The sequence below is a fragment of the Piliocolobus tephrosceles genome, chromosome 7 (assembly GCF_002776525.5).
Source record: "Piliocolobus tephrosceles isolate RC106 chromosome 7, ASM277652v3, whole genome shotgun sequence".
NCBI classification, from domain to species: domain Eukaryota; kingdom Metazoa; phylum Chordata; class Mammalia; order Primates; family Cercopithecidae; genus Piliocolobus; species Piliocolobus tephrosceles.
The window spans coordinates 47,648,331-47,672,417 of NC_045440.1; the positions used below are offsets into that span (position 1 = coordinate 47,648,331).

A 24,087-nucleotide genomic window follows, 5' to 3' on the forward strand; every position below is an offset into this window, starting at 1 on the left:
AAAGCTACTAAGCTGATCTCTTCTTTCAGATTTTTCTTTCCAATATATTCTATGCACTATTCCTATTTATTCTTTTTTTTTTTTTTTTTTTTTTTGAGAGAGAGAGTCTCGCTCTGTCACCCAGGCTGGAGTACAGTGGCATGATCCCAGTTCACTGCCACTTCCGCCTCCCAGGTTCAAGCAATTCTCCTGCCTCAGCCTCCCAAGTAGCTGGGACTAGAGGCACCCGCCACCACACCTGGCTAATTTTTCTATTTTTCATAGAGACGGGGTTTTGCCATGTTGCCCAGACTGGTCTCGAACTCCTGAGCTCAAGTGATCCACCTGCCTCAGCCTCCCAAAGTGTTGGGATTACAGGCATGAGTCACCGCACCCGACCCAAATTAATCTTCTGTGAAAGAGCAACAGAATGGGAATGGAGCTCCTTGCAAGCCCATTCTCAGTTAACTGTCAGCATTTGACCTGTCCTGCAGTTCCCTGGAAAACTCCACTCACAGAGCTTTCCTTTATCTGACCGCAGAGCTCACCTATCTTCAATCACCTCCTACCTTGGGCATTTGTCAAAAAAAGTTGAGTCAAACAGGAAGGTGGGCCAGATACGGTGGCTCACGCCTGTAATCCCAACATTTTGGGAGGCCAAGGCGGGTGGATCACAAGGTCAGGAGTTTGAGACCAGGGTGGCCAACATAGATAGTGAAACCCCGCCTCTATTAAAAATACAAAAATTAGCCGGGTATGGTGGCACATGCCTGTACTCCCAGCTCCTTGGGAGGCTGAGGCAGGAGAATCACTTGAACCTGGGAGGTGGAGGCTTCAGTGAGCCAAGACTGTGCCATTGCACTCCAGCCTGGGCGACAGAGTAAGACTCTGTCTAAAAAAAAAAAAAAAAAACACCAGAAGGTAACCAAAATACTTAAGCAGACAAGCTGGGAAATGAGGTGTCTATAGAGGTGTTGAAAAGCCCCAAAACAGGCCTGGCAATCTAGAAGACCACACACATGTGTAGGGCTATGCACCGGCTTATGAAAGAGCTGAGAAGGCCATAAGCTGTCATCTACAGCTGACCTCAAGCAACATATAAGACTATATACAGGCTGGGTGCAGTGGCTCACACCTGTAATCCTAGCACTTTGGGAGGCCGAGGCGGGCGGACTGCCTGAGTTCAGGAGTTCGAAAACAGCCTGGGCAACACGGTGAAACCCTGTCTCTACTAAAATACAAAAAATTAGCTAGGGGTGGCGGTGTGCGCCTGTAGTTCTATCTACTCAAGAGACTGAGGTGGGATAATTGCTTGCACCTGGGAGGTGGACACTGCAGTGAGCTGAGATCGTGCCACTGCACTCCACCCTAGGCGACAGAGCAAGACTCCATCTCCAAAAAAAAAAAAAAAAAAAGATTATATACAAGTAGGACCTATCCCAGAAACAGAAGATAGATTCAGTATTTTAAAAATCAGAGTAATATATCATATTAACAGAACAGAGAACAAAAACCATGATCATCTCAATGGATGCAAAAAAGCATTTGACAAAATCCAACAACCTTTCATGATATAAATACTCAATAAATTAGGAATAGAAGGAAACTACCCCTCAACCTAACAGGAATCTACAAAAAACTTAGAGCTAGCATCATATTTAATAAAGGCCAAATGTTTTCCTCCTAAGATGAGGAATAAGACAAGGATGTCCATTCTCATCACTTCTTCTTATATTTTCTTTCTCTTTTTTTGAGACAGGGTCTCACTCGTTGCCCAGGCTAGAGTGCAGTGGCACAACTGTGGCTTACTGCAGCCTTGACCTCCCTGGGCTCAGGTGATCCTCCCACCTCAGCCTCCCAAGTTGCTGGGACTACACGCACGCACCACCACAGGCCCAGCTACTTTGGCTCGCTGCAACCCACGCCTCTCCAGTTCAAGCGATTCCCCTGCCTCAGCCTCCCAAGTATCTAGGAAGACAGGTGCCCACCACCACACCTGGCTAATTTTTTTTTTTTTTTTTTTTTTGAGACGGAGTCTTGCTCTGTCGCCCAGGCTGGAGTGCAGTGGCCGGATCTCAGCTCACTGCAAGCTCCGCCACCCGGATTTACGCTATTCTCCTGCCTCAGCCTCCGGAGTAGCTGGGACTACAGGCGCCCGCCACCTCGCCCGGCTAGTTTTTTGTACTTTTTAGTAGAGACGGGGTTTCACCGTGTTAGCCAGGATGGTCTTGATCTCCTGACCTCGTGATCCACCCATCTCAGCCTCCCAAAGTGCTGGGATTACAGGCTTGAGCCACCGCGCCCGGCACCTGGCTAATTTTTTGTAATTTTAGTAGAGACAGGGTTTCACTATGTTGGCCAGGCTGGTCTCGAACTCCCGACCTCGTGATCCACCTGCCTCAGCCTCCCAAAGTGCTGGGATTATAGGCATGAGCCACCGCGCCCAGCCAATTTTTGTATTTTTTTATAGAGACAGGGTTTCGTCATCTTGGCCAGGCCGGTCTTGAACTCCTGGGCTCAAGGGATTTGCACACCTCGGCCTCACAAAGTGCTGGGATTACAGGCATGAGCCACCACCACCTGGCCCCGTTCTCATCACTTCAACATTGTACTGGAGAGTTTCTGGCCAGGACAATTAAGAAAGAAAGTGAAATAAAAGGCACCCTGATTAGAAAGAGAAGAAGTAAAACTATCTCTATTTGCAGAAGAAATGAAAGAAATTATCTGGTATATAGACAATTCTAAGGAATCCACTAAAGAAATTATTAGAGCTAATAAACAAGTTCATCAAGGCAACAAGATTCAGGTTCCATATACAAAAATTAGTTTTTATTTACACTTGTAACAATCTGAAATAAAAATAAAATATCTAAATATAAATTTAACAAAAGTGCAAAACTTGTGCACTGAAAACTGTAAAATAGCTCCCCTCCCTCCTTCCTACCACCCTCATACCTCCCCCTTTCCCTCCCTCCCCAGAAAAAAGAGAAAAAAAGAATTAAATAGAAATAATTTAAAGGTCGGGTGCGGTGGCTCATGCCTGTAATCCCAGCACTTTGGGAAGGCGAGGCAGGCAGATCACCTGAGGTCGGGAGTTTGAGACCAGCCTGGCCAACATGGCAAAACCCCCGTCTCTACTAAAAATACAAAAATTAGCCGGTACATGCCTGTGATCCCAGCTACTTGGGAGGCTGAGGCACAGGAATTGCTTGAACCCACGAGGCAGAGGTTGCAGTGAGCCAAGATCGTGCCACTGCACTCCAGCCTGGGCAACAGAGCTAGACTCCATCTCAAAAAAATAAATAAATGAAAATAATTTTTAAAAACTGTAAAATATAGTTGATAGAAATTAAAGAGCTAAATAAATATACATGGGTCAGAAGACTTATTACTGTAAAGATGACAATATTCATCAAGTTAATTTAGAGATTCAATACAACTCCTATTAAAATTTCAACTGCTTTTTTCTTGCTTGCAGAAATGAAGGCTTATCTTAAAATTCATATGCAAATACAAGAAACCCAGAGTAGCCAAAACACTATTAAAAAAAAGAAGAACAAAGTTATGATTTCAAAACTTACTATAGGCCAGGCATGGTGGCTCACTCCTGTAACCCCAGCACTTTGGGAGGCCAAGGCAGGAATATCAGCTTGAGGCTGGGAGTTCAAGACCAGCCTGGCCAACATGGTGAAACCCTGTCTCTACTGAAAACACAAAAAATTAGCCAGGTATGGTGGGTGGCGCATGCTTGTGATCTCAGCTATTTGGGAGGCTGAGGCACGAGAAGTGCTTAAGTCCAGGAGGCGGAGGTTCCAATGAGCCAAGATTGCGCCACCGCAATCCAGCTTGGCTGGCACAGCAAGACTCTGTCTCAAAAACAAACAAAAAAACTACAAAGCTACAGCAGTCCAGAAAGACAGGCCAGGTGCAGGGGCTCACACCTGTAACCCCGACACTTTGGGAGAGATAGGCGGGTGGATCTCTTGAGCCCAGAAGTTCGAGACCAGCCTGGGCAACATGGTGAAACCCTATCTCTAGTAAAAATACAAAAACTAGCTGGGTGTGGTGGCGCACAGCTGTATTCCCAGCTACTCAGGAGGCTGAGGTGGGAGGATCGCTTGAGCCCAGGGAGATCAAGGCTGCAGTAAGCCATGATCACCCCATTGTACTTCAGCCTAGATGACAGAGTGAGACCCTGTCTCAAAAAAAAAAAAAAAGCGGGGCGTGGTGGCTCATGCCTGTACTCCCAGCACTTTGGGAGGCTGAGGCAGGCAGATCATCTGAGGTCAGGAGTTTGTGATCAGCCTGGCCAACATAGTGAAACCCTGTCTCTACTGAAAATACGAAAATTAGCTGAGTGTGGTGGCAGGCGCCTATAATCCCAGCTGCTCAGGAGGCTGAGGCAGGAGAATCGCTTGAACCCAGGAGGCAGAGGTTGCAATGAGCTGAGATTGCTCCACTGCACTCCAGCCTGGGTGATAAGAGTGAAACTCTGTCTCCAAAAAAAAAAAAAAAGGGGGTACTCCCATAAGGATATACAGATCAATGGAATACAATTAAGAGTCCAGAAATAAGTCCTTATGTTTATGGTTAATTGATTATTGACAAGGATGCCAAAACAATTCAAGGGGAAAAGAAAAATCTTTTCAACAAATGGTACTGGGACAATTAGATATCCATATGCAAAAGAATAAAACTGAACTCTTAACTCACACCATTCACCAAAAAAATCTCAAAATGGATCACAGACCCAAATTAGGACTTAAAACTATAAAACCATTAGAAGAAAACATACGAATAAATCTTTGTGATGTTGGATTTCACAATGGTCTCTCAGATATGACACCGAAAGCACATTTGACAAAAGAAAAAGTAGATAAATTATGACCGCATCAAAATTTAAAACTTATACTGCTAACAATGCCATCAAGAAAGTAAAAAGAAAAATCAATAGAATGGGAAAAAAATACTTACTAATCATATATCCAATCAGGGATTTTTGTATGGCACATAGAGAACTCTTACAACTAAATAATAAAGGCCAAACCACCCAATTAAAATGCGGGCTAAAGGCCGGGCATGGTGGCTCATGCCTGTAATCCCAGCACTTTGGGAGGCTGAGGCTGGCGGATCTCCTGAGCTCCAGAGTTTGAGACCACCCTGGGCGACATGGTGAAACCTCATCTCTACTAAATACAAAAAATTAGTAGTAGTGCCTGTAGTCCCAGCTACTCGGGAGGCTGAGGCACAAGAATTGCTTGAGCCCGGAGGCAGAGGTTGCAGTGAGCCAAGATCGCACCACTGCACTCCAGCTTGGGGTAAAAAGGAAAAGACTGTCAAAAAAAAAAAAAAAAAAAAAGGGCAAACGCAGACTGTGATAGGCAGCTTTTAAAACAGCTCCCAAATATCCCCAACTCCTGCTATTCATGCCCTATGTAATCTCTGCTCTTGAGTATGGGCTAGATCTATGACTTCTTTCTTTTTATTTTTGAGACATGGTCTCACTCTGTTACCCAGGCTGGAGTGCAGTGGCACAATCTTCGCTTACTGCAGCCTTAACCTCCTGGGCTCAAGCGATCCTTCCATCTCAGCCTCCTGAGTAGCTGGGACCACAGGCATGTGCCACCACGCCCAGCTAATTTTAGTTTTTTTTTTTTTAGAGACAGGGTTTCACCATGTTGCCCAGGCTTGTCTCGAGCTCCTGAGCTCAGCAATATGCCTGCCTCGGCTTCCCAAAGTGCTGGGATTACAGGCATGAGCCACTGCACCTTTCTTTTTTTTTAAATGTTTTTGAGACGGAGTCTCACTCTGTCGCCCAGGCTGGAGTGCAGTGGCGAGATCTCAGCTCACTGCAAGCTCCGCCTCCCGAGTTCACACCATTCTCCTGCCTCAGCCTCCCAAGTAGCTGGGACTACAGGCGCCCGCCACCACGCCCGGCTAATTTTTGGTATTTTTAGTAGAGATGGGGTTTCACCATGTTAGCCAGGATGGTCTCAATCTCCTGACCTTTTGACCCACCCGCCTCTGACTCCCAAAGTGCTGGGATTACAGGCGTGAGCCACTGCGACCAGCCTTAATATATTTTTTATTCATTGTTTTACATACAAAGAGTTGTACATAATTAATGTATACTACTGGATAAACTTGGAGATAAGTATATATCCATAAAACCATCACCACAATCTATATCATAAACCTATCCCCTACTTCCAAAATTTTCTCCTGCCCTCTTATTATAATTTGTGTGTGTCTGTGTGTTTGTGTGACTCTGATTTTTAAAAAGTCTGGCTTCCATCTTGCTCTCTCTTGCTTGCCTTCACTGGCCTCACAGACAGATATCACCTGCCTTGTGGTGAACTACCCTATGGAGAAGTCTATGTGGCAAGGAACTGAGGGCGGTCTCTGGGTAATAGCCTGAGAAAAACTGAGGCCCTCAGTCCAGAAACCCACAAGAAACAAAATCATGCCTAGAACCATATGAGTGGGCTTGGAATTGGATCCTTTCTTAGTTAAGCATTCAGATGAGATGGCAGCACAGGCTGACATCTGAATTGCAGCCTATGTGAAACCCCAAACCACAGGACCTACTGAAAACTGCACCCACATTCCTGATGCACAGAAACCAAGAGAAAACAGTAGTTGCTGTTTTAAACTACTTTTAAAAAATGGGCAAAGAATCTGAATATATATTTCTCCAAAGACATACAAGCACATATAAGGTGCTTAACATCATCAGCTATCAAGAATTGTAAATCAAAACCACAATGAAATACCACCTCACACCCAACAGGATGGCTCAAATCAGACATAGTAACAAAGTCCTTGATAAGTAAGGACTTGCTTCTGCCATTTTGTTATTTATTTTCTGGTTGTTCTGTGGTCTTCCTTCCCTCTTTCCTCGTTGTTTTCCTTTTTTTGAAAGTGATTGTTCATTATGTTATGTTTTAATTTTTTGCTTTTTATTTCTGTGTTTGTGTTGTAGATTTTTTACTTGAGGTTAGCAAGGATGTGGAGAAGCTGGGAACCTGCATACACTAGTGGTAGCAATGTAAGATGGCCCATTCACTTTAGAAAACCTTTCTTGACAGTTCCTCAAAAACTAAAACATAGATACTATATGACCCAACAATTCCACTCCTAAATATATATCTAAAAGAAAATATTTGCCCACTTGAAAACTTGTACACAAATATTCATAGCAACAGTATTCATAATAGCCAAAAGTAGAAAAATAGAAATATCTACCAGGTGATAAATGGATACATAAAATGGGATCTTCATACAATGGAATATTATTCAACAATAAAAAGGAATAAAGTACCAATACACACTACAAACATGGGTAAATCTTGAAAACATTATGTTAAGTCACCGAAGAACACATACTTTATGATTCTATTTATATGAAACATCCAAAATGGGCAAATCTATAAAGACAGAAAGTGGATTAATGGTTGTTTAGGGTTGAGGGAGGTGGGATGGAAAATGACAACTGATGGGCACAGATTTGCTTTGGGAAGAACAAAAATGTTCCAAACCTGGGTCATGGCAGTGATTCCACAATGTTGTGAACACTAAAAATCCTTGAATTTTACACTTTAAATAGGCGAATTGTATGGTGTAGTATGTGAATTATATCACCATGGAAGTGTTTGAAAGTAGAAAAGAAAAATAATTTAAGTGACATTTGTTTTAGAAACTAACGCCGGGTGCAGTGGCTCACACTTGTAATCCCAGAACTTTGGGAGGCTGAGGTGGGTGGATCACCTGATATCAGGAGTTAGAGATTAGCCTGGCCAACATAGTGAAACCCTGTCTCTACTAAAAATACAAAAAATTAGCTGGGCATGGTGGTGAGTGCCTGTAATCCCAGATACTAGGGAGGTTGGGGCAGGAGAATCGCTTGAACCCAGGAGGCAGAGGTTGTAGTGAGCTGAGATCGCACTATTGCACTCTACCCTGGGCAATAAGAGCGAAACTCCGTCTCAAAAAAAAAAAAAAAGGAAAAGAAAAGAAACTAACTAAAAGAGCAAGAAAAATGTTACAGTGGTAAGGTACATTTAAAATGCTTCCTCTAACACTTTCACTTTAAAGAGTGGCAACCTCATTAGCTTATTTTAAATAGACTCCATAATTGAACAGTTTATAAAAATAAGTAGAGAGAATACCAAGCTATTTCTAAAGCAGACACAAACATTTCCAGCTGTAAATGGTAGTTAAATAAACATCAGTGATTGCAAATCCTGTGAAATACCAACAGGGTGAAAAAAAAAAAAAAAAACACTGGAGGAAAAGAAAAACAAAAAAGATGAAGAGAGAAGACAGTAAAGAGCATGAGAAAATAAATATCATGTCAGAATAAAGTCTGCATCTTATCAATCTACAACATACAATGACCTCCAAAATGTGAGATCTCACTGCATAAGACAATGAAATTTACACTTCAGAATGCTAACCACCCACAGGGAATAATTTTGCCTCATCGTATTAAATACATATAAACTAAAATTACTAAAGTGACACCCACCATCAATGCCTGTGAACTACAATTCATGAGATACTTAAACAGCCTCAAAATATATAAAACTATCCTGGCACAATCACCAGTGTGAAATTCTGTACCATTTACTAGTTATAAAAGTAATAATCCAAACTCTTAGATATAAATGGAAGAGAAAAACAGATGTCCAATATATTCACCCTACCCACAACCCTCTATACACACATCTACACTCCAATAATGATTACAATCAGTATTTCTTTTTCTGTTTCCCAGTCCCCATTCCAGAGTGACAGAAGGGTTGGTGGGAATATACATTCACAGGGTCCTGTTATACACCACTGGTGGGGCTGACATTGACCCAGCCCTGCGGAGAGCAGCTTGGCAACAGTCAAGCTGAAGAAAGCCCCACGCCATGGCACACTTGTAGATGTATTCCGAGAATAGCGCTACTCAAGGTATGTCCATGGAAAGGGGCAGGCCACGAACTGAATTCTACTGGTCCTTGACAAGATAAACATTGCAATTGAGAGTAAGAATTTAGAAAGTTTTACAGCAATCTGATGGAGAACATTTTAATTTAAAAATTTTAAACTTGGCTAGACATAGTGGCTCACGCCTGTAATCCCACCCAGCACTTTGGGAGGCCGAGGCGGGCAGATCACCTGATGTCAGGAGTTCGAGACCAGCCTGGCCAACATGGTGAAACCCCATCTCTACTAAAAATACAAAAATTAGCCAGGCGTGCTGGTGGGCACCTGTAATCCCAGCTACTTGTGAGGCTGAGGCAGGAGAATCACTTGAACCCAGGAGGCAGAGGTTGCAGTGAGCTGAGATCGTGCCACTGCACTCCAGCCCGAGCAATAAGAGCAAAACCCCTCTCAAAAAAAATAGGAAGGGGAAACAAGAGAAAGCCACACACAGAATTAACTCTATTTATAATGTAGTCTTTGTACCAATAAGAAAAAAATCTGGCTGGGCAGGGTGGCTTACACCTGTAATCTCAGCACTTTGGGAGGCCGAGGCAGGTGGATCATTTGAGGTCAGGAGTTTGAGACCAGCCTAACCAACATGGTGAAACCCCATCTCTATTAAAAATACAAAAAAAATTAGCTGGGCGCGGTGGCACATGCCTGTGGTCCCAGCTACTTGGGAGGCTGAGGCAGGAGAATTGCTTGAACCCAGGAGACAGATGTTGCAGTAAGCCAAGATCACGTGACTGCACTCCAGCCTGGGAGACAGAGTAAGACTCCGTCTCAAAATAAAAAGAAAAAAATCTGTTACAAATAAGACAAATGTTAACATTTAACAGAGCTAGGTGGAGGACACATAGATGCTGGTTCTATCATTCTCTAAAACTTCTTCTATTATATTAGAAACATTTCTTTTAAAATCAAAAAAATAAATTTATAGTAAGTGCAACAAAAGAATAAGAGTGACTATAACAGAGCAATAGAAGGGACATAATTCAAGTTGGAACATCAATAAAGAGTTCTATTAAAAAGTGGAATTTAGGCTGGGTGTGGTGGCTCACGCCTGTAATCCCAGCACTTTCAGAGGCCAACGCGGGTCAGGAGTCCGAGAACAGCCTAGCCAATATGGCAAACCTCCATCTGTATTAAATTAGCCAGGTGTTGTGGCACACACTTGTAGTCCCAGCTACTTCAGAGGCTAAGGCAGGAGAACCACTTAAACCCAGGAGATGGAGGTTGCAGTGAGCAAGACAGTGCCACTGCACTCCAACCTGAGTGACAGAGCAAGACTCTGTCTCAATAAAAAAGACAGGGGAATTTACAGTGAGAAATGAAGGACCCATAGGAGTTAGCCAGACTGTGGAGGAAGGAGGAAGAGCAGAAGTGCAAAGGTCTTGAGACCAAACGAAAGGCATGCAAGCCAGTGTGCACCTTGAGCATTTCCCCCCAGTGAGCCATGGCAAGAAGCAAGCATGCTGAGGCTGATGCCCCTAAAGGAATTTGAAGTGCAGAAATGACATGACACAATTTGTCTCTTAGGAGGATCCCTCTGGCTGCTAACTTTGGAAAGATTGGAAGGGATTTTAAAAAGCAGAATCAGAGATGTTGTTGCAAGAGTCCAGGAAATAAATGATGGCCAATATTCACTTGGTGGCAATGTAAACAGAAAAACAAGACCTAAATCGAGTTACAGCTGGAACATAAAACTGACAAGGCTTAATGATAAATGGATTAGGGGAAGGGAGATAGAGAGGGAGGCAAAATATCAACTAATGGACCAAAAGCCCAAGAGATCAGATAAGCTTATTAGAGGTAGGCCTGAAATTTAATCTAAATTTCCTAGCTTCCATGACAATGTAGAACACACCATTAGTTACTTAATTTACAGAAACTATAATGTAAAAACAAACTAGTAGTGGAGAAAAACAGATACATCTAGTAGCAAAATCTAACCAAGATCTTCCTCATAAAGGCAATGCTGTGTGTCACACAGGACATTCCCTAAATAATATCCTTTCTGTGTACTCATATGCTTTATAATCCTGCTCCTATCAAATTTCTTAAAAATAGATAAGTGTGCATAATTTCTAGAATAACCACTGAAAGAACACAAACAGAATGAAAGAAGTTGAGAACAACCATTCCAAAAGTAGGCAAGAAACATGCAGAAAAATAGAAACCACCAAGATGATCTATTTAAACCTGAACATGTCAGTAATTATGTATATTAAATGTAAATGGACTAAATGCTCCCAATAAATCACAAAGACTGATCAACTGAGGGCTGTGAGGGCTAGAGAGACTCTCAGGTCCCAGCTCTGAGTTGGCACAGGAGTGGGCGGTGGGAGGGGCATGGGAGGTGTTAATGGCCCAGCAGGTGCAGGGCTAAGGTTTCCAATGACCTTTTCCCACCTTCTTCCTTTCTCAGGGTCATGCTTTATTTGGCCTGGTGCCTCCCTGCTGGACGCACCAGCCAATCTGGGACCCTGCCTCAGACCTGCGTATTAGGTTGGGGATGAGGGGCAGGGAGCTGGCTGTGAATCCAAGATTCAACTTGTTGCCAGAAGTACAGTTATATGAAGGGGAAATTGAGTAAATAAGTAAATGCATTGGGGAGCATGGGAGCCAGGTTTTTCAAATGGAAAGGAAGAATCACAGAACAAACCCTATAGTCTTAGAATAAAATTAGTGGGAGTTGTTACTATAAACTCGTGATTTTTAACAGATGGTAAATAGATGGAAAAAGAGAAGGAGAGAAGAAAGGAGGATGAATTTGTATACATATGTGATACATTTGTAGTACAAAATACACTGGTAGGAGAGGAAATACAGGGATGGGATGAGAAATCAAGGATACTGAGGTCCTATTTCCTAAGATGGATGATACTAATTTTATGATGATGATATGTTCTTTTGCTTCCTAAAATGTATTTTGTATGTGGTGTGCTCTCAACATGGCACCAAGAGAGCCTAGGCTTCAAAGACTTATCATGAACTTAACAATCTACTCATATTGGAAATTCAGCTGTTTCTACTAACTTGTGTGGGTCAAGCAGGGCATGTCATTTTGTTTAAAGAGACAATAGGCTGGACACAGTGGCTCACGCCTGTAATCCCAGCACTTTGGGAGGCCAAGGTGGGCGGATCACTTGAGGTCAGGAGTTTGAGTCCAGCCTGGCCAACATGACGAAACCCCATCTCTACCAAAAAATACAAAAATGAGCTGGGCTTGGTGGCATGTGCCTTGTAGTCTCAGGTACTTGGGAGGCTGAAATGGGAGAATCACTTGAGGCCAGGAGAAGTGGGGGAGTACCACTGCACTACAGCCTGGGGGACAGAGTGAAACCCAAAAATAGACAATAATGCTCAGCCATGACTATTTCAACACAGATATATTTGCTCCTCAAAGAAAAAAACCCTTCATGAATATTCATCCTTTTCATGAATAGTCATCCTTTTAATCCCACCAAATGTACCTTAACCCTCAGAAAAGCAACATTCAAAGAAAAATAATGATCATCTTTTTTTTTGACGGAGTTTCACTCTTTCACCCAGGCTGGAGTGCAGTGGCACAATCTCTACAGGAGTGAGCACCATGCCCCGCCCAATAATGGTCATCTTTTTACCAAATAAAGATCAACTGAAATATGACTACTAAGGCAATTAAAACCCTAAGAAAACTTTTGGCCGGGCACAGTGGCTCACATCTGTAATCCCAGCACTTTGGGAGGCCGAGGCAGGCGGATCACCTAAGGTCAGGAGTTCAAGACTAGCCTGGCCAAACACTGTGAAACCTCGTCTCTACAAAAATACAAAAATTAACCGGGCATGATGGTGGGTGCCTGTAATCCCAGCTACTCGGGAGGCTGAGGCAGGAGAATCGCTTGAACCCAGGAGGCGGAGGTTGCAGTGAGCCGAGATCACACTATTGTACTCCAGCCTGGGCGACAGAGTGAGACTCTGTTTCCAGAAAAAAAAAAGAAAGAAAAAAAAAAGTTTTAACCACCACATACATCTATTCCAGGCAAGCACATTAGGTTTTTAAGGATGGCCTAATTTATGTTAATAAAATAAAAACAACACAATGCAACCTTCTTTAGACTTCTGGCTTAACAAAAGTCCTCTTTTAAAAACTTTCTCCTAACTACATATTAATATCTTACACATATTATGCTGTATGTATAATTAACATATAACTTTATACATTATGTTATATAAAACCAAAATGACTATATTAACTTACCATCCCACTGGAATTATTTATTCCATTCATATTAATTTTTGTTACAAATCTAACTGACGGAGGAGCTTCTGGGTATTTAGGTCCACATTCTACTTTCAGGCTATATATTCTGTTTTCATAATTTGTCTGGAAGGCAAAAAACAAAAGGACAATCAAAATAATAATACGTAAAATATTAATGTCTAAGCACTAAAAAAAAAAAGGAAAAGTACAATATGAATGTACTTGATAAGACAGTGTTTATGATTAAGAATTTATTTTTCCACATTCAAATTTATTTCACCTATATGGTGAGAAAAAATGCAATAAGCATACTTAAAAATTGAGATTTTACAAAATTAATTCCATGAGATCTTACAAAATTAATTCTACAAAGTATTATCAATATGATCACAACTTGCTTTTGTGATAAAAATGATGCCTGTAACAAATTAGAAGGAAGAAGGAAAAAGGAAAAACCAAACCACTTAAATTTAGATTTTGCTAAAAAGTTTACATTGTAGAGGGAGGGGCTACTTGAGACTTGTGTCAAACACATATGACGGTTTTTGTTTTACACAACAGTTCTGCTTATTCCTATTGTTCCAGAATTGACTATTAATAGTGCCTGTTTTCATTCTCAAAAGGGTCTTGTTGGATAACAAATTATATGATCATCCTACTTAATATGGCAATCAATAACTTCTAGCAAAACAGAAAACCCCACATTATACCATTGTGCAGCAATAAAACATAATTATTTTATGTCTCCTGTTAGTTATACTTACGTTGCTACTTCATTAATTTTGAGGTTCATTAAATCCCATTATCTGAATTCAGAGATACAATAGCAAACTTTATGTTTACACATCATTTTCAAATAGGTATCAAACTTAAAGCTTCTAGATTATCCAGGGCTTATTTTCATGCCTATAAATTAGCTCTTCTTTCTCCTATGGCTTTTGTTCACTTGGTTAACTTATTAGTGTACCATTAAAACAGCAAAGTAAAAAATAAATGAATCCTCACCTTGACTCAGGAGATTAAAAAGAAAAAAATTGTTTTAAAGAGAATTTATAATTATTGAAATTTTAATAAATTTTCTAAATTATAATTAAAATAACATAAAAATATATACATAAATAAATGAAAGTGAAAAATTTCATACCTGCTGGCTGCTGAATAAGACCAGAGAGGGAGGAAGCTAATCAACCATCTACAGATCTCACCTACTGAAACTGATCCCATCCCCATAAACAAGAGCTATCCAAATGGAGGTCAGATTTGCAGTATTAAACTACTCTAATGTAAAACCTATGCAACAATCTTATATGTATGTTATTAAATATTTCAATGCTTTTAAGAAAAAAGATATATAAAACTTATCTGAGATTAACAGCAAGCAAATATTAATAATATCCCCAGTACTTTCAATATATAAAAATGACTAAAATCAGATAGATCTCAAGATTATCTTGGCTGTGATTCTCCAATCTGGATGCATATCAGACTCCCCTATGATAGAGCAATTCTTTTTTTTTTTGAGATGGAGTCTCGCTGTTGCCCAGGTTGGAGTGCAGTAGAGCGATCTCGACTCACTGCAAGCTCCGCCTCCCGGGTTCATGCCATTCTCCTGCCTCAGCCTCCCAAGTAGCTGGGACTACAGGCACCCGCCACCAAGCCTGGCTAATTTTTGGTATTTTTAGTAGAGACGGGGTTTCACCATGTTAGCCAGGATGGTCTCCATCTCCTGACCTCTTGATCCGCCCGCCTCGGCCTCCCAAAGTGCTGGGATTACCGGCGCGAGCCACCGCGCCCGGCCCTGATACAGCAATTCTATTCCTAGGCATTTACCCAAACGAAATGGAAACAAACATGTTCACAAAAAGACTTCTACAAGAATGTCCATAGCAGCTTTATTTGTAAAAGCAATAAAGTAGATTAAATCCAAATGTCCATAAAAAAACTGATAAACACACTGTGGTATATCCATATAGTAAAATACTATTCAACAATAAAAAGAAACACACTCCTATTACCTGAGATAACACAACTGAATTGCCCAGACTTCATGCTGAGTAAAGACAAGAACCATAAGTGTACACACTACGTGACCCTACTTATCAAAGCTTTACAACATGCAAATCTCTCAGGTGCAGGAAGCAGGGGTGGGTGTGGGACAGGGCACAGGGAGCTTTCTGGAATGACGGGAATGTTCTGTATTTCCGTAGGGATAACAAGCTACATTTGTCAAACTCACTGCCCATCTGTGCATTTCACTACATGTAAATTCTACCTCAATTCCTTTTAAGTTAAAAAACAAACAAACAAAAAACCAAAGCCCTTTTCTGAAGGATTTTATGTTAAGAAAACAAATTTTAGGCTGGGCGTGGTGGCTCACACCTGTAATCCCAACACTTTGGGGGGCCGAGGCAGATCACGAGTCAGAAGATCGAGACCACGGTGAAACCCCGTCTCTATTAAAAATACAAAAAATTAGCTGGGTGCGGTGGTGGGCGCCTGTAGTCCCAGCTACTCGGGAGGCTGAGGCAGGAGAATGGCAGGAACCCAGGAGGCGGAGTTTGCAGTGAGCTGAGACTGCGCCACTGCACTCCAGCCTGGGTGACAGAGTGAGACTCCATCTCAAAAAGAAAAAGGGGCCGGGCGCGGTGGCTCAAGCCTGTAATCCTAGCACTTTGGGAGGCCGAGACGGGCGGATCACGAGGTCAGGAGATCGAGACCATCCTGGCTAACATGGTGAAACCCCGTCTCTACTAAAAAATACAAAAAACTAGCCGGGCGAGGTGGCAGGCACCTATAGTCCCAGCTTACTCGGGAGGCTGAGGCAGGAGAATGGCGTAAACCCGGGAGGCGGAGCTTGCAGTGAGCTGAGATCGGGCCACTACACTCCAGCCTGGGGGACAGAGGGAGACTCCGTCTCAAAAAAAAAAAAAAAGAAAAAGAAAAAAAATTTAATCCCAAAGCTACCCTATTAATCTAATCCAACGCTTACAGTAAATATCACCCTAACTTCTGACACCTTTGATTTTATCCCCTCTAAATTTTAAATTAACAGGCTGGGCATGGTGGCTCATGCCTATAATCCCAGCACTTTGGGAGGCCAAAGGCAGGCGTACTGCCTGAGGTCAGGAGTTCGAGACCAGACTGACCAACATGGTGAAACCCCGTCTCTACTAAAAAGACAAAAATTGGTAGCACACGCCTGTAATCCCAGCTAGTCAGGAGGCTGAGGCAGGAGAATCACCTGAACTTAGGAGGTGGCGGTTGCAGTGAGCTGACATCAAGCCACTGCACTCCAGCCTGGGTGGCAGAGCAAGACTGTCTCAAAAAAAAAATTAAATTAACAGCCAAGTTTTCCTGTTACTTAACAAAAAGCAAGAGCAAAAAAAAAAAAAAGAGGAGAAAAACAAACTAATATTTACTAAGTCAAGTACTCAGGTATTCTCCTATTATGTAACCATTATTTCACTTAATTCTCATACTGTTTCTATTTTAAAGATGGAGACAGTACCTTCATTTACATATGAGAAAACTTGAAAAAGTACTAAACTCTAGTGACAACAAATATTGCTTCAGAAAACTGAACACAGAAACATAGAAAAACAAAACTGCTAATCATATAAATCCAAATAAATACTAGAACATAAAAAATGAGGGATCTGGCTGGATGCGTTGGCTCACGCCTGTAATCCTAACAATTTGGGAGGCCGAGCAAGCGGATCACCTGAGGTCGGGAGTTCGAGACCAGCCTGACCAACATGGAGAAATCCCATCTCTACTAAAACTACAAAATCAGCCGGGCATGGTGGTGCATGCCTGTAATCCCAGCTACTCAGTAGCCTGAGGCAGGAGAATCGCTTGAACCTGGGAGGCAGAGGTTGTGGTAAGCCAAGATCGTGCCATTGCACTCCAGCCTGGGCAACAAGAGCGAAACTCCGTCTCAAAAAAAAAAGAGGGACCTTTAGTCAATAAAGTATAAAAAATAAAAGACAACTGGCCAGGCACAGTGGTTCATGCCTATAATCCTAGCACTTTGGCAAGCCAAGGCATGAGGGCCATTTGAGCCCAGGAGTTTGAGACCCATCTTGTCAACATAGTGAGACCCCTGTCTCTACACACACACACGCAAATTAGCCAGGTATGGTGGTGTGCCCCTATAGTACCAGCTACTCAGAAGGCTGAGGTGGGAGGATTGCTTGAGCCCAGGGGGTTAAGGCTGTAAGCTGTGATCGGGCCACTACACTTGAACCTGGGTGACAGAGTGAGACTATCTCAAAATAAAATAAAACAAAAATAAAAAACAACCAACCATGTAACAATATATTAAAAGTCTTCTTCCTCTCAACCGGGCATGGTGGTTCACGCCTGTAATCCCAGCACTTTGGGAAGGCCGAGGTGGGCAGATCACCTGAGGTCAGGCTGAGACCAGCCTGACCAACACGGAGAAATCCCGTCTCTACTAAAAATACAAAATTAGGCCAGTTGCAGTGGCTCACGCATGTAATCCCAGCACTCTGGGAGGCCGAGGTGGGCGGATCACGAGGTCAGGAGATCGAGACCATCCTGGCTAACACAGTGAAACCCCGTCTCTACTAAAAATATAAAAAATTAAAAGGGCATGGTGGTGGGTCCCTATAGTCCCAGCTACTCGGGAGGCTGAGGCAGGAGAATGGCGTGAACCCAGGAGGCAGATGCGGTGGCGAGCCGAGATCGCACCACTGCACTGCAGCCTGAGCGACTGAGCAAGACTCTGTCTCACAAAAAAAAAAAAAAAATATATATATATATATATACACACACACACACACACACACACACAAAATTAGCTGGGTGTGGTGGCATATGCCTGTAATCCCAGCTACTAGGGAGGCTGAGGCAGGAGAACCACTTGAACCTGGGAGGCAGAGGTTGCAGTGAGCCAAGATCACACCATTGCACTCCAGCCTGGGCAACAAGAACCAAACTCCGTCTCAAAAACAAACAAACAAAAAAGTCTTCCTCTTCTTCTGGCCAGATGTAGGTACTCTACCCTGGAGACAAAATTGTTCTCAACATCACACCTTCTAAGGAGAAAACAACTGTGGTAAGACACCAACTCCTGCCTGTTTTATGAAAAGGCAACTGAATATACCTGCTATAACCTCCTGCTTTCAAGAGAACTGAGAGAGGGTGATGCAGAGAAGATCATCAGGTGGTGAGCAGAGGCCAGCTCCAGAAGAAGTCTGTGCCTTTGCAGGGCACACCCTCCTACCTCTGCCTGGCACTCAAAGGAAGTGAGCGGGTCTTTAATGAGGTTCAAGACACACTATCCCAAAATACGGCACCTTGGCACTTAAGAAAACAGCAGAAGCAAGGTTACTCTTACCTTACCTTCGCCCCCTTCTCCCCTGAAGCAGACCCTAAAATCTAGCTGACCTCCCCATGAAGTAGGTCATGAGAACCACTCCAAAGGGGTCTTGTCTTATGCCAAGAAAGGAATGAAATCCATAGACAAATCCATAGACAGATTTGTTCAGACATAATCTGAACAAACAGGCCCTGGTAAGTTCCCCAGTTTATTACCTAGTGTGTTACCATCAGATCCAATCACGCTGTTGCGTCACTGTCCACTCTTCATCAACTTTAGCATAAAAATACGCAGGTTTCCCTGTTTCTTTGGGTCTTCCTTTCTGAATGTTCCCATGTCATGTAAAACTTAAATAAATTTGTATGCTTTTCTCTGCCTTTTATTATAAGTGCCTCAGCAGTGAAGCTTGAGACAGGTGAGGAAAAGCTATTACGACCTTTTCTCCCCTGCAGCTCCAAAACCACCAACCACAGAGAGTGGAGGACCGCTGTAGCCCTCCACTCTCTGTGGAGACACACTCTCTGTCTGTGTGCCCTGTGCCCCTTGAGCGAGGAGAGAGTTGCGGAGAAGCAGCCTTCACCCCCACCCCAGTGGATGGAGTTTCCTGAGGTTCAGTGACACCAGGAATGGCAACTAGTTGGGGCATCCGACAGGGGGCCCCAACCGGGTGAAAGACCAAGCAGGAGCCGGTCCACCACAGCTAGGAACTGTGCTGTGGGTCAGCCCACAAGACCACTGATGAACTCCAAAACATTCTTAAAGAATAAAGTCTGCTGCAGGCAGTGGCTGGAGAAAAACCAAATCTAAATAATTCCAAATTTATATTCTACCAAGTTCTGACTGTTAAATCTTCAAATCAGTAAGTCAGAATGTTCATCAATTATAACCAAATTTGGCACTTTTTTTAACCGAACAGACCATAGTAATAACGTTCACAGGCAGTAAAAATCAAGGTTTTCATTATGCATACCAAGTTATAAGGAACTCTATCCATCAATATTATATTTCCTTCCTCAAATGTCTTTAGGAAAAAATAGAGCAAGGGACACAGGGAGCCTATCAGTTTAGGAGTGTGCATGAATTTTGCAAAGGAACACCAGAAAACAACATAAAACATACACTAATTCATTCTCTATAATTAATGTTGCTAATTACCTGATACATTTTTCTTTTGTAATAATCAGGAGGGGCTGGGTGCGGTGGCTCACACCTGTAATCCCAGCATTTTGGGAAGCCACGGCAGGTGGATCATCATCACCAGGAGTTTGAGACCAGCCTGGTCTACATGGTGAAACCCCATCTCTACAAAAACTACAAATATTAGCCAGCAGTGGTGGTGCACACCACCTCAGGAGGCTGAGGTGGAAGGATCGCTTGAGCCCAGGAGGCTGAGACTGCAGTATGCTGAGATCACACCACTGCCTGGGTGACTGAACAAGATATTGTCTCAATAATCATCATCATCATCATCATCATCATCATAAGGAACTCTAAACTCTACCCAACAGCAAAACGGTTGAAATGCTCTCATCATAAGGTAGCAACCAGTATACAAAACCAAAGACTTGAAAAACCCTTCAAATGTGTGCTCTTTCCAACAAGCCAAAAACATTACAGACACCTATTTCAAAGATTCACTGCAAGGAGTGCAGTGGATGGGACCATTAAGTAAGGAATGCAACGTAAAAAAAAAAAAAAAAACAATCCCAAGCTAGATAAAAAGACTTTGAGTAAAAATAAAACTTCATAAACCCAAGAAAGACCTAAGACAAAGTACAATGGGCCAGTTGCCAACCATACTAGAAAAAAGTGTAAGAATCATAGACTTTTTATAGATGAAGAAACTGAGACCTACAGCATTTCTATGGCATGTGAAGTGTCAGAGGGCAAATAGCAACATGCACTCAATACAAACCAATTTAGAAACCCTCAGGTTCACACCAGAGGTTAGTAACATGTTACGTCAAAATGACTGCTCTCCCCGCATACCCCCTCCATTTCCTCACCTTTTGTCCTCTCTATCTGGAATGTTCTCCATCCCCATCACCACCTTCTGAAATCCTACCAGTCAGTCCTTTAGCGCTCATTCCAAAGGCAACTTCCTCCACTGTTCAGCCTTCCTCAATTATTCCAGCTAGAAGAAACATATTCTAAAGTCCCGCAGTGAACTTGCTCTGTCATATTTAGAATCTGTCAATTTGTACTGATTTTTTCTCCTTTACTAAACTGCAAAACTTTGATGGCAATGACTGTATCAACCTTCTTCCCCGCAATCCTCTACGTAATCAAGCATTATATCCTGCATGTGGTAAACAAAATAGATTAAAAAGGAACTATTTTAGAAGTTGTCATAATTGCTTATTTTAATATCAATAGTAGAAAATTAAATGTTAACTCTAAAGTAACAATAAGTATTAATAGAAAAAATATAATTTATAACACTGACCCTTGGTGGCCCAATAATCATGCCTGTCCACCTTGTAAGTGTCATATCTTCATCATCTTCAAGGCCCCAGCTAACCGTACCATCGCCTACTCCTTTTTGTCCTTCTTCAAGTTCTTCCAACAAGCGAAAATTACGAGGAACTTTAACTCCTATACAAAAGAACGTCAGTGTAAATGTAAAAAGCTCATAATTTTAAGAGCTACACATATTTAAATTCAGCTTTTTCCAAATTAACTTTTATAAATTATTTCCCAAAAAGACAAAATTCCCTTTAAAAGGCATTCTGCTCCAGAAAATGCTGGATCTAATAACCCCTCAAAATGAAAACCCTAAAGAAAGCACTGTACCAAACATTAACAGCAGTATACAACGCGTATAAATTCCTCATCCATTTTATACTGACATGTCAATTAATCATAAGGAAATCGTTAGAAAGTGAACGTTTTCCCTACTTGAGGTTTCTGTTAGAGTCAAGGACTCTGCATCAAACAAACAGCCATGACCAGAAAGTTAATAAAAGCCAAAGTTCATTAATATATACTCTCTATATGATTTTTAAAGAGTAGAATTATGTTCCATCTTAGAAAGTGCACCAGAAGGTACTGTCTTTTAGAATCCTGAAGCAGTCCCACCCATGTGGGGGCATGTGAAAACAGAATCTGTCAGATCGCGAGTTCGTGACCAGCATGATCAACGTGGAGAAACCCCATCTCTACTTGAAATACAAAATTAGCCAGGCATGGTGGTGCATGCCTGTAATCCCAGCTACTTGGGAGGCTGAGGCAGGAGAATCGCTTGAACCCGGAAGGTGTGGGTTGCGGTGAGCCGAGATGACACCATTGCACTCCAGCCTGGGCAACAAGAGTGAAACTCCGTTTAAAAAAAAAAAAGTGTGTTTACACAAGTAAAGTGTGTCTGCTTTTTAAGAGTTTATTCAGTTTAGAAAGGGGAGTCAAAATTTGTACTTGATTTCAATTTATTGAAATTGAAAGTATTCCTAATTTTTTTTGCTTTTGTGTATATGCAAAGGTAAATATTTATTAATCAAACCTTATAAATTTGAGGTTACTTTAGCCTGATTTCTCAGAACTTTTGTCTGTGTAGAAATGGGTTTACTAAATATTTTTAGACAATTTCTTAAGTATCTACTTTCATTTGCATACAGTAAGTTAGGAAAGACATTTAAAGTTCCTCATACACCTGCTGTGTTATCTTGTGTGTGTGAGTCTCGCTCGTAGCCGAGGCAACCTCTACCTCCCAGGTTCAAGCTATTCTCCTGCCTCAGCTTCTCAAATAGCTGGGATTACAGGCGTGCGCCACCATGCCCGGCTAATTTTTGTATTTTCAGTAAAGATGGAGTTTCACCATGTTGGCCAGACTGGTCTGGAACATTTAATGTTCCAGAGGCGGAGGCTGCAGTGAGCCGAGATTGCACCACTGCACTCTAGCCTAGGCGACAGAGTGAGACTCTGTCTTAAAAAAAAAAAAAAGAAGCCGGGCACAGTGGCTCACGTCAGTAATCCCAGCACTTTGGGAGGTCGAGGCGGGTGGATCACGAGGTCAGGAGATCGAGACCGTCGTGGCTAACACGGTGAAACCCCGTCTCTACTAAAAATACCAAAAATTAGCCAGGCGTGGTGGCGGGTGCCTGTAGTCCCAGCTACTCCGGAGGCTGAGGCAGGAGAATGGCGTGAACCCGGGAGGCAGAGCTTGCAGTGAGCTGAGATCACGCCACTGCACTCCACCCTGGGCGACAGAGCGAGACTCCATCTTACGAAAAAAAAAAAAGAAAAAAAAAAAGAGCAGCCTGGCCAACATGATGAAACCCTATCTCTACTAAAAATACAAAATTTAGCCAGGCATGGTGGTGCACACCTGTAATCCCAACCAGCAACATGGGAGGCTGAGGCAGGAGAATTGCTTGAACCCAGGAGGTGGAGGTTGAAGTGAGCTGAGATCAAGCCCCTGCCTGGGAGACAGAGCAAGACTGTCTCAAAAACAAAAAGAAAACAAAACAGAGGGGACACTTTCCTAGATTTTAAGACTTCCTCATCAGCTAAAGAAATCATTAAGAAAATACGGAATTAGTGCAGAAATGAACAGACTAATGAAAAAGAAAAGCCCCAAAGCAGACATATCATATATGAAAATGTGCTTTTTAGTAGAGGCAACACTAAAAGTCAGTAAAGAGACTAGAGGCATGACAAGTAAATGCAACCTTGGTTATCAGGAAAAATATTATTGTCATTATTTTGCTTTAAAGAACAGTAGTGGTGAAATCTGAATAGGGCTGGTAGATAACAGTCCTTTCTCAACATTAATTTCCTGGTTTTAACAATTACATTGTAGGAAAATGTCCTAGTTGAAGTATGTAGGGGTGAAGAGACAGTATCTGTTAACTTACTCTTGAATGGTTCCCCCAAAAAACAAAATCGAATGTGGAGGGAGGGGGGAAGAGAGTACACACAGGAGCAAGCAAAAATATTAAACATTAATATTTGATGGATCTGCATGAAGGTATATGGGAATCCTTTGTACTACTTATGTAACTTTTCTGCAAATCTAAAGTTATTTCAAAAAAAAAACAAACAAAAAAAAGTAGAAAAGTCTAGGCATGGTGGCTCACACTTGTAAACCCAGCATTCTGAGAGGCCAAGGTGGGCCAATCAACTGAGCCCAGGAGCTGGAAACCAGCCTGGGCAACATGGCAAGACCCCATCTCTAAAAAAATACAAAAATTAGCCAGGTGTGGTGGCTGGCACATGCCTGTGGTCCCAGCTATTCAGGAGGCGAGGATCACCTGAGCCCGGGGAGGTCAAGGCTGCAGTGATCTGTGATCGTACCACTGCACTCCAGCCTGGGCCACAGAGTGAAACTCTGTCTCAAAAGAGAAAAAAGAAAAAGTAGGAAAAGTTAATGGTGTTGGAACATTTTACCAATATGAAAAAATAAAATTAGAACCTAATCTGATCTCATAATATATATAAAAATCAATTATAGGCAGATTAAATGAAAAGATAAGCCACAGACTGAAAAAAGATATGAATAACAAACAGCAGACAAGAATGTTATTCAAAATACAGAAAGAATTCCTCCTAG

General features: G+C 42.2%; 1 protein-coding gene across 2 annotated transcripts in view; it reads right to left on the minus strand.

The window, feature by feature from the left end:
- The window catches only part of UBE2V2 (ubiquitin conjugating enzyme E2 V2), a 59,019-nt gene that overhangs the window by 3,617 nt on the left and 31,315 nt on the right, over positions 1-24,087 (minus strand). For both annotated transcript variants that reach the window (XM_026456199.1, XM_026456200.2), the window contains exons 2-3: positions 20,989-21,137; positions 13,196-13,321 (exon numbers count right to left, since the gene is read on the minus strand). In XM_026456199.1, coding sequence (XP_026311984.1) covers positions 13,196-13,321; positions 20,989-21,137 — 275 coding nt within the window. The remainder of the gene's footprint in view (positions 1-13,195; positions 13,322-20,988; positions 21,138-24,087) is intronic.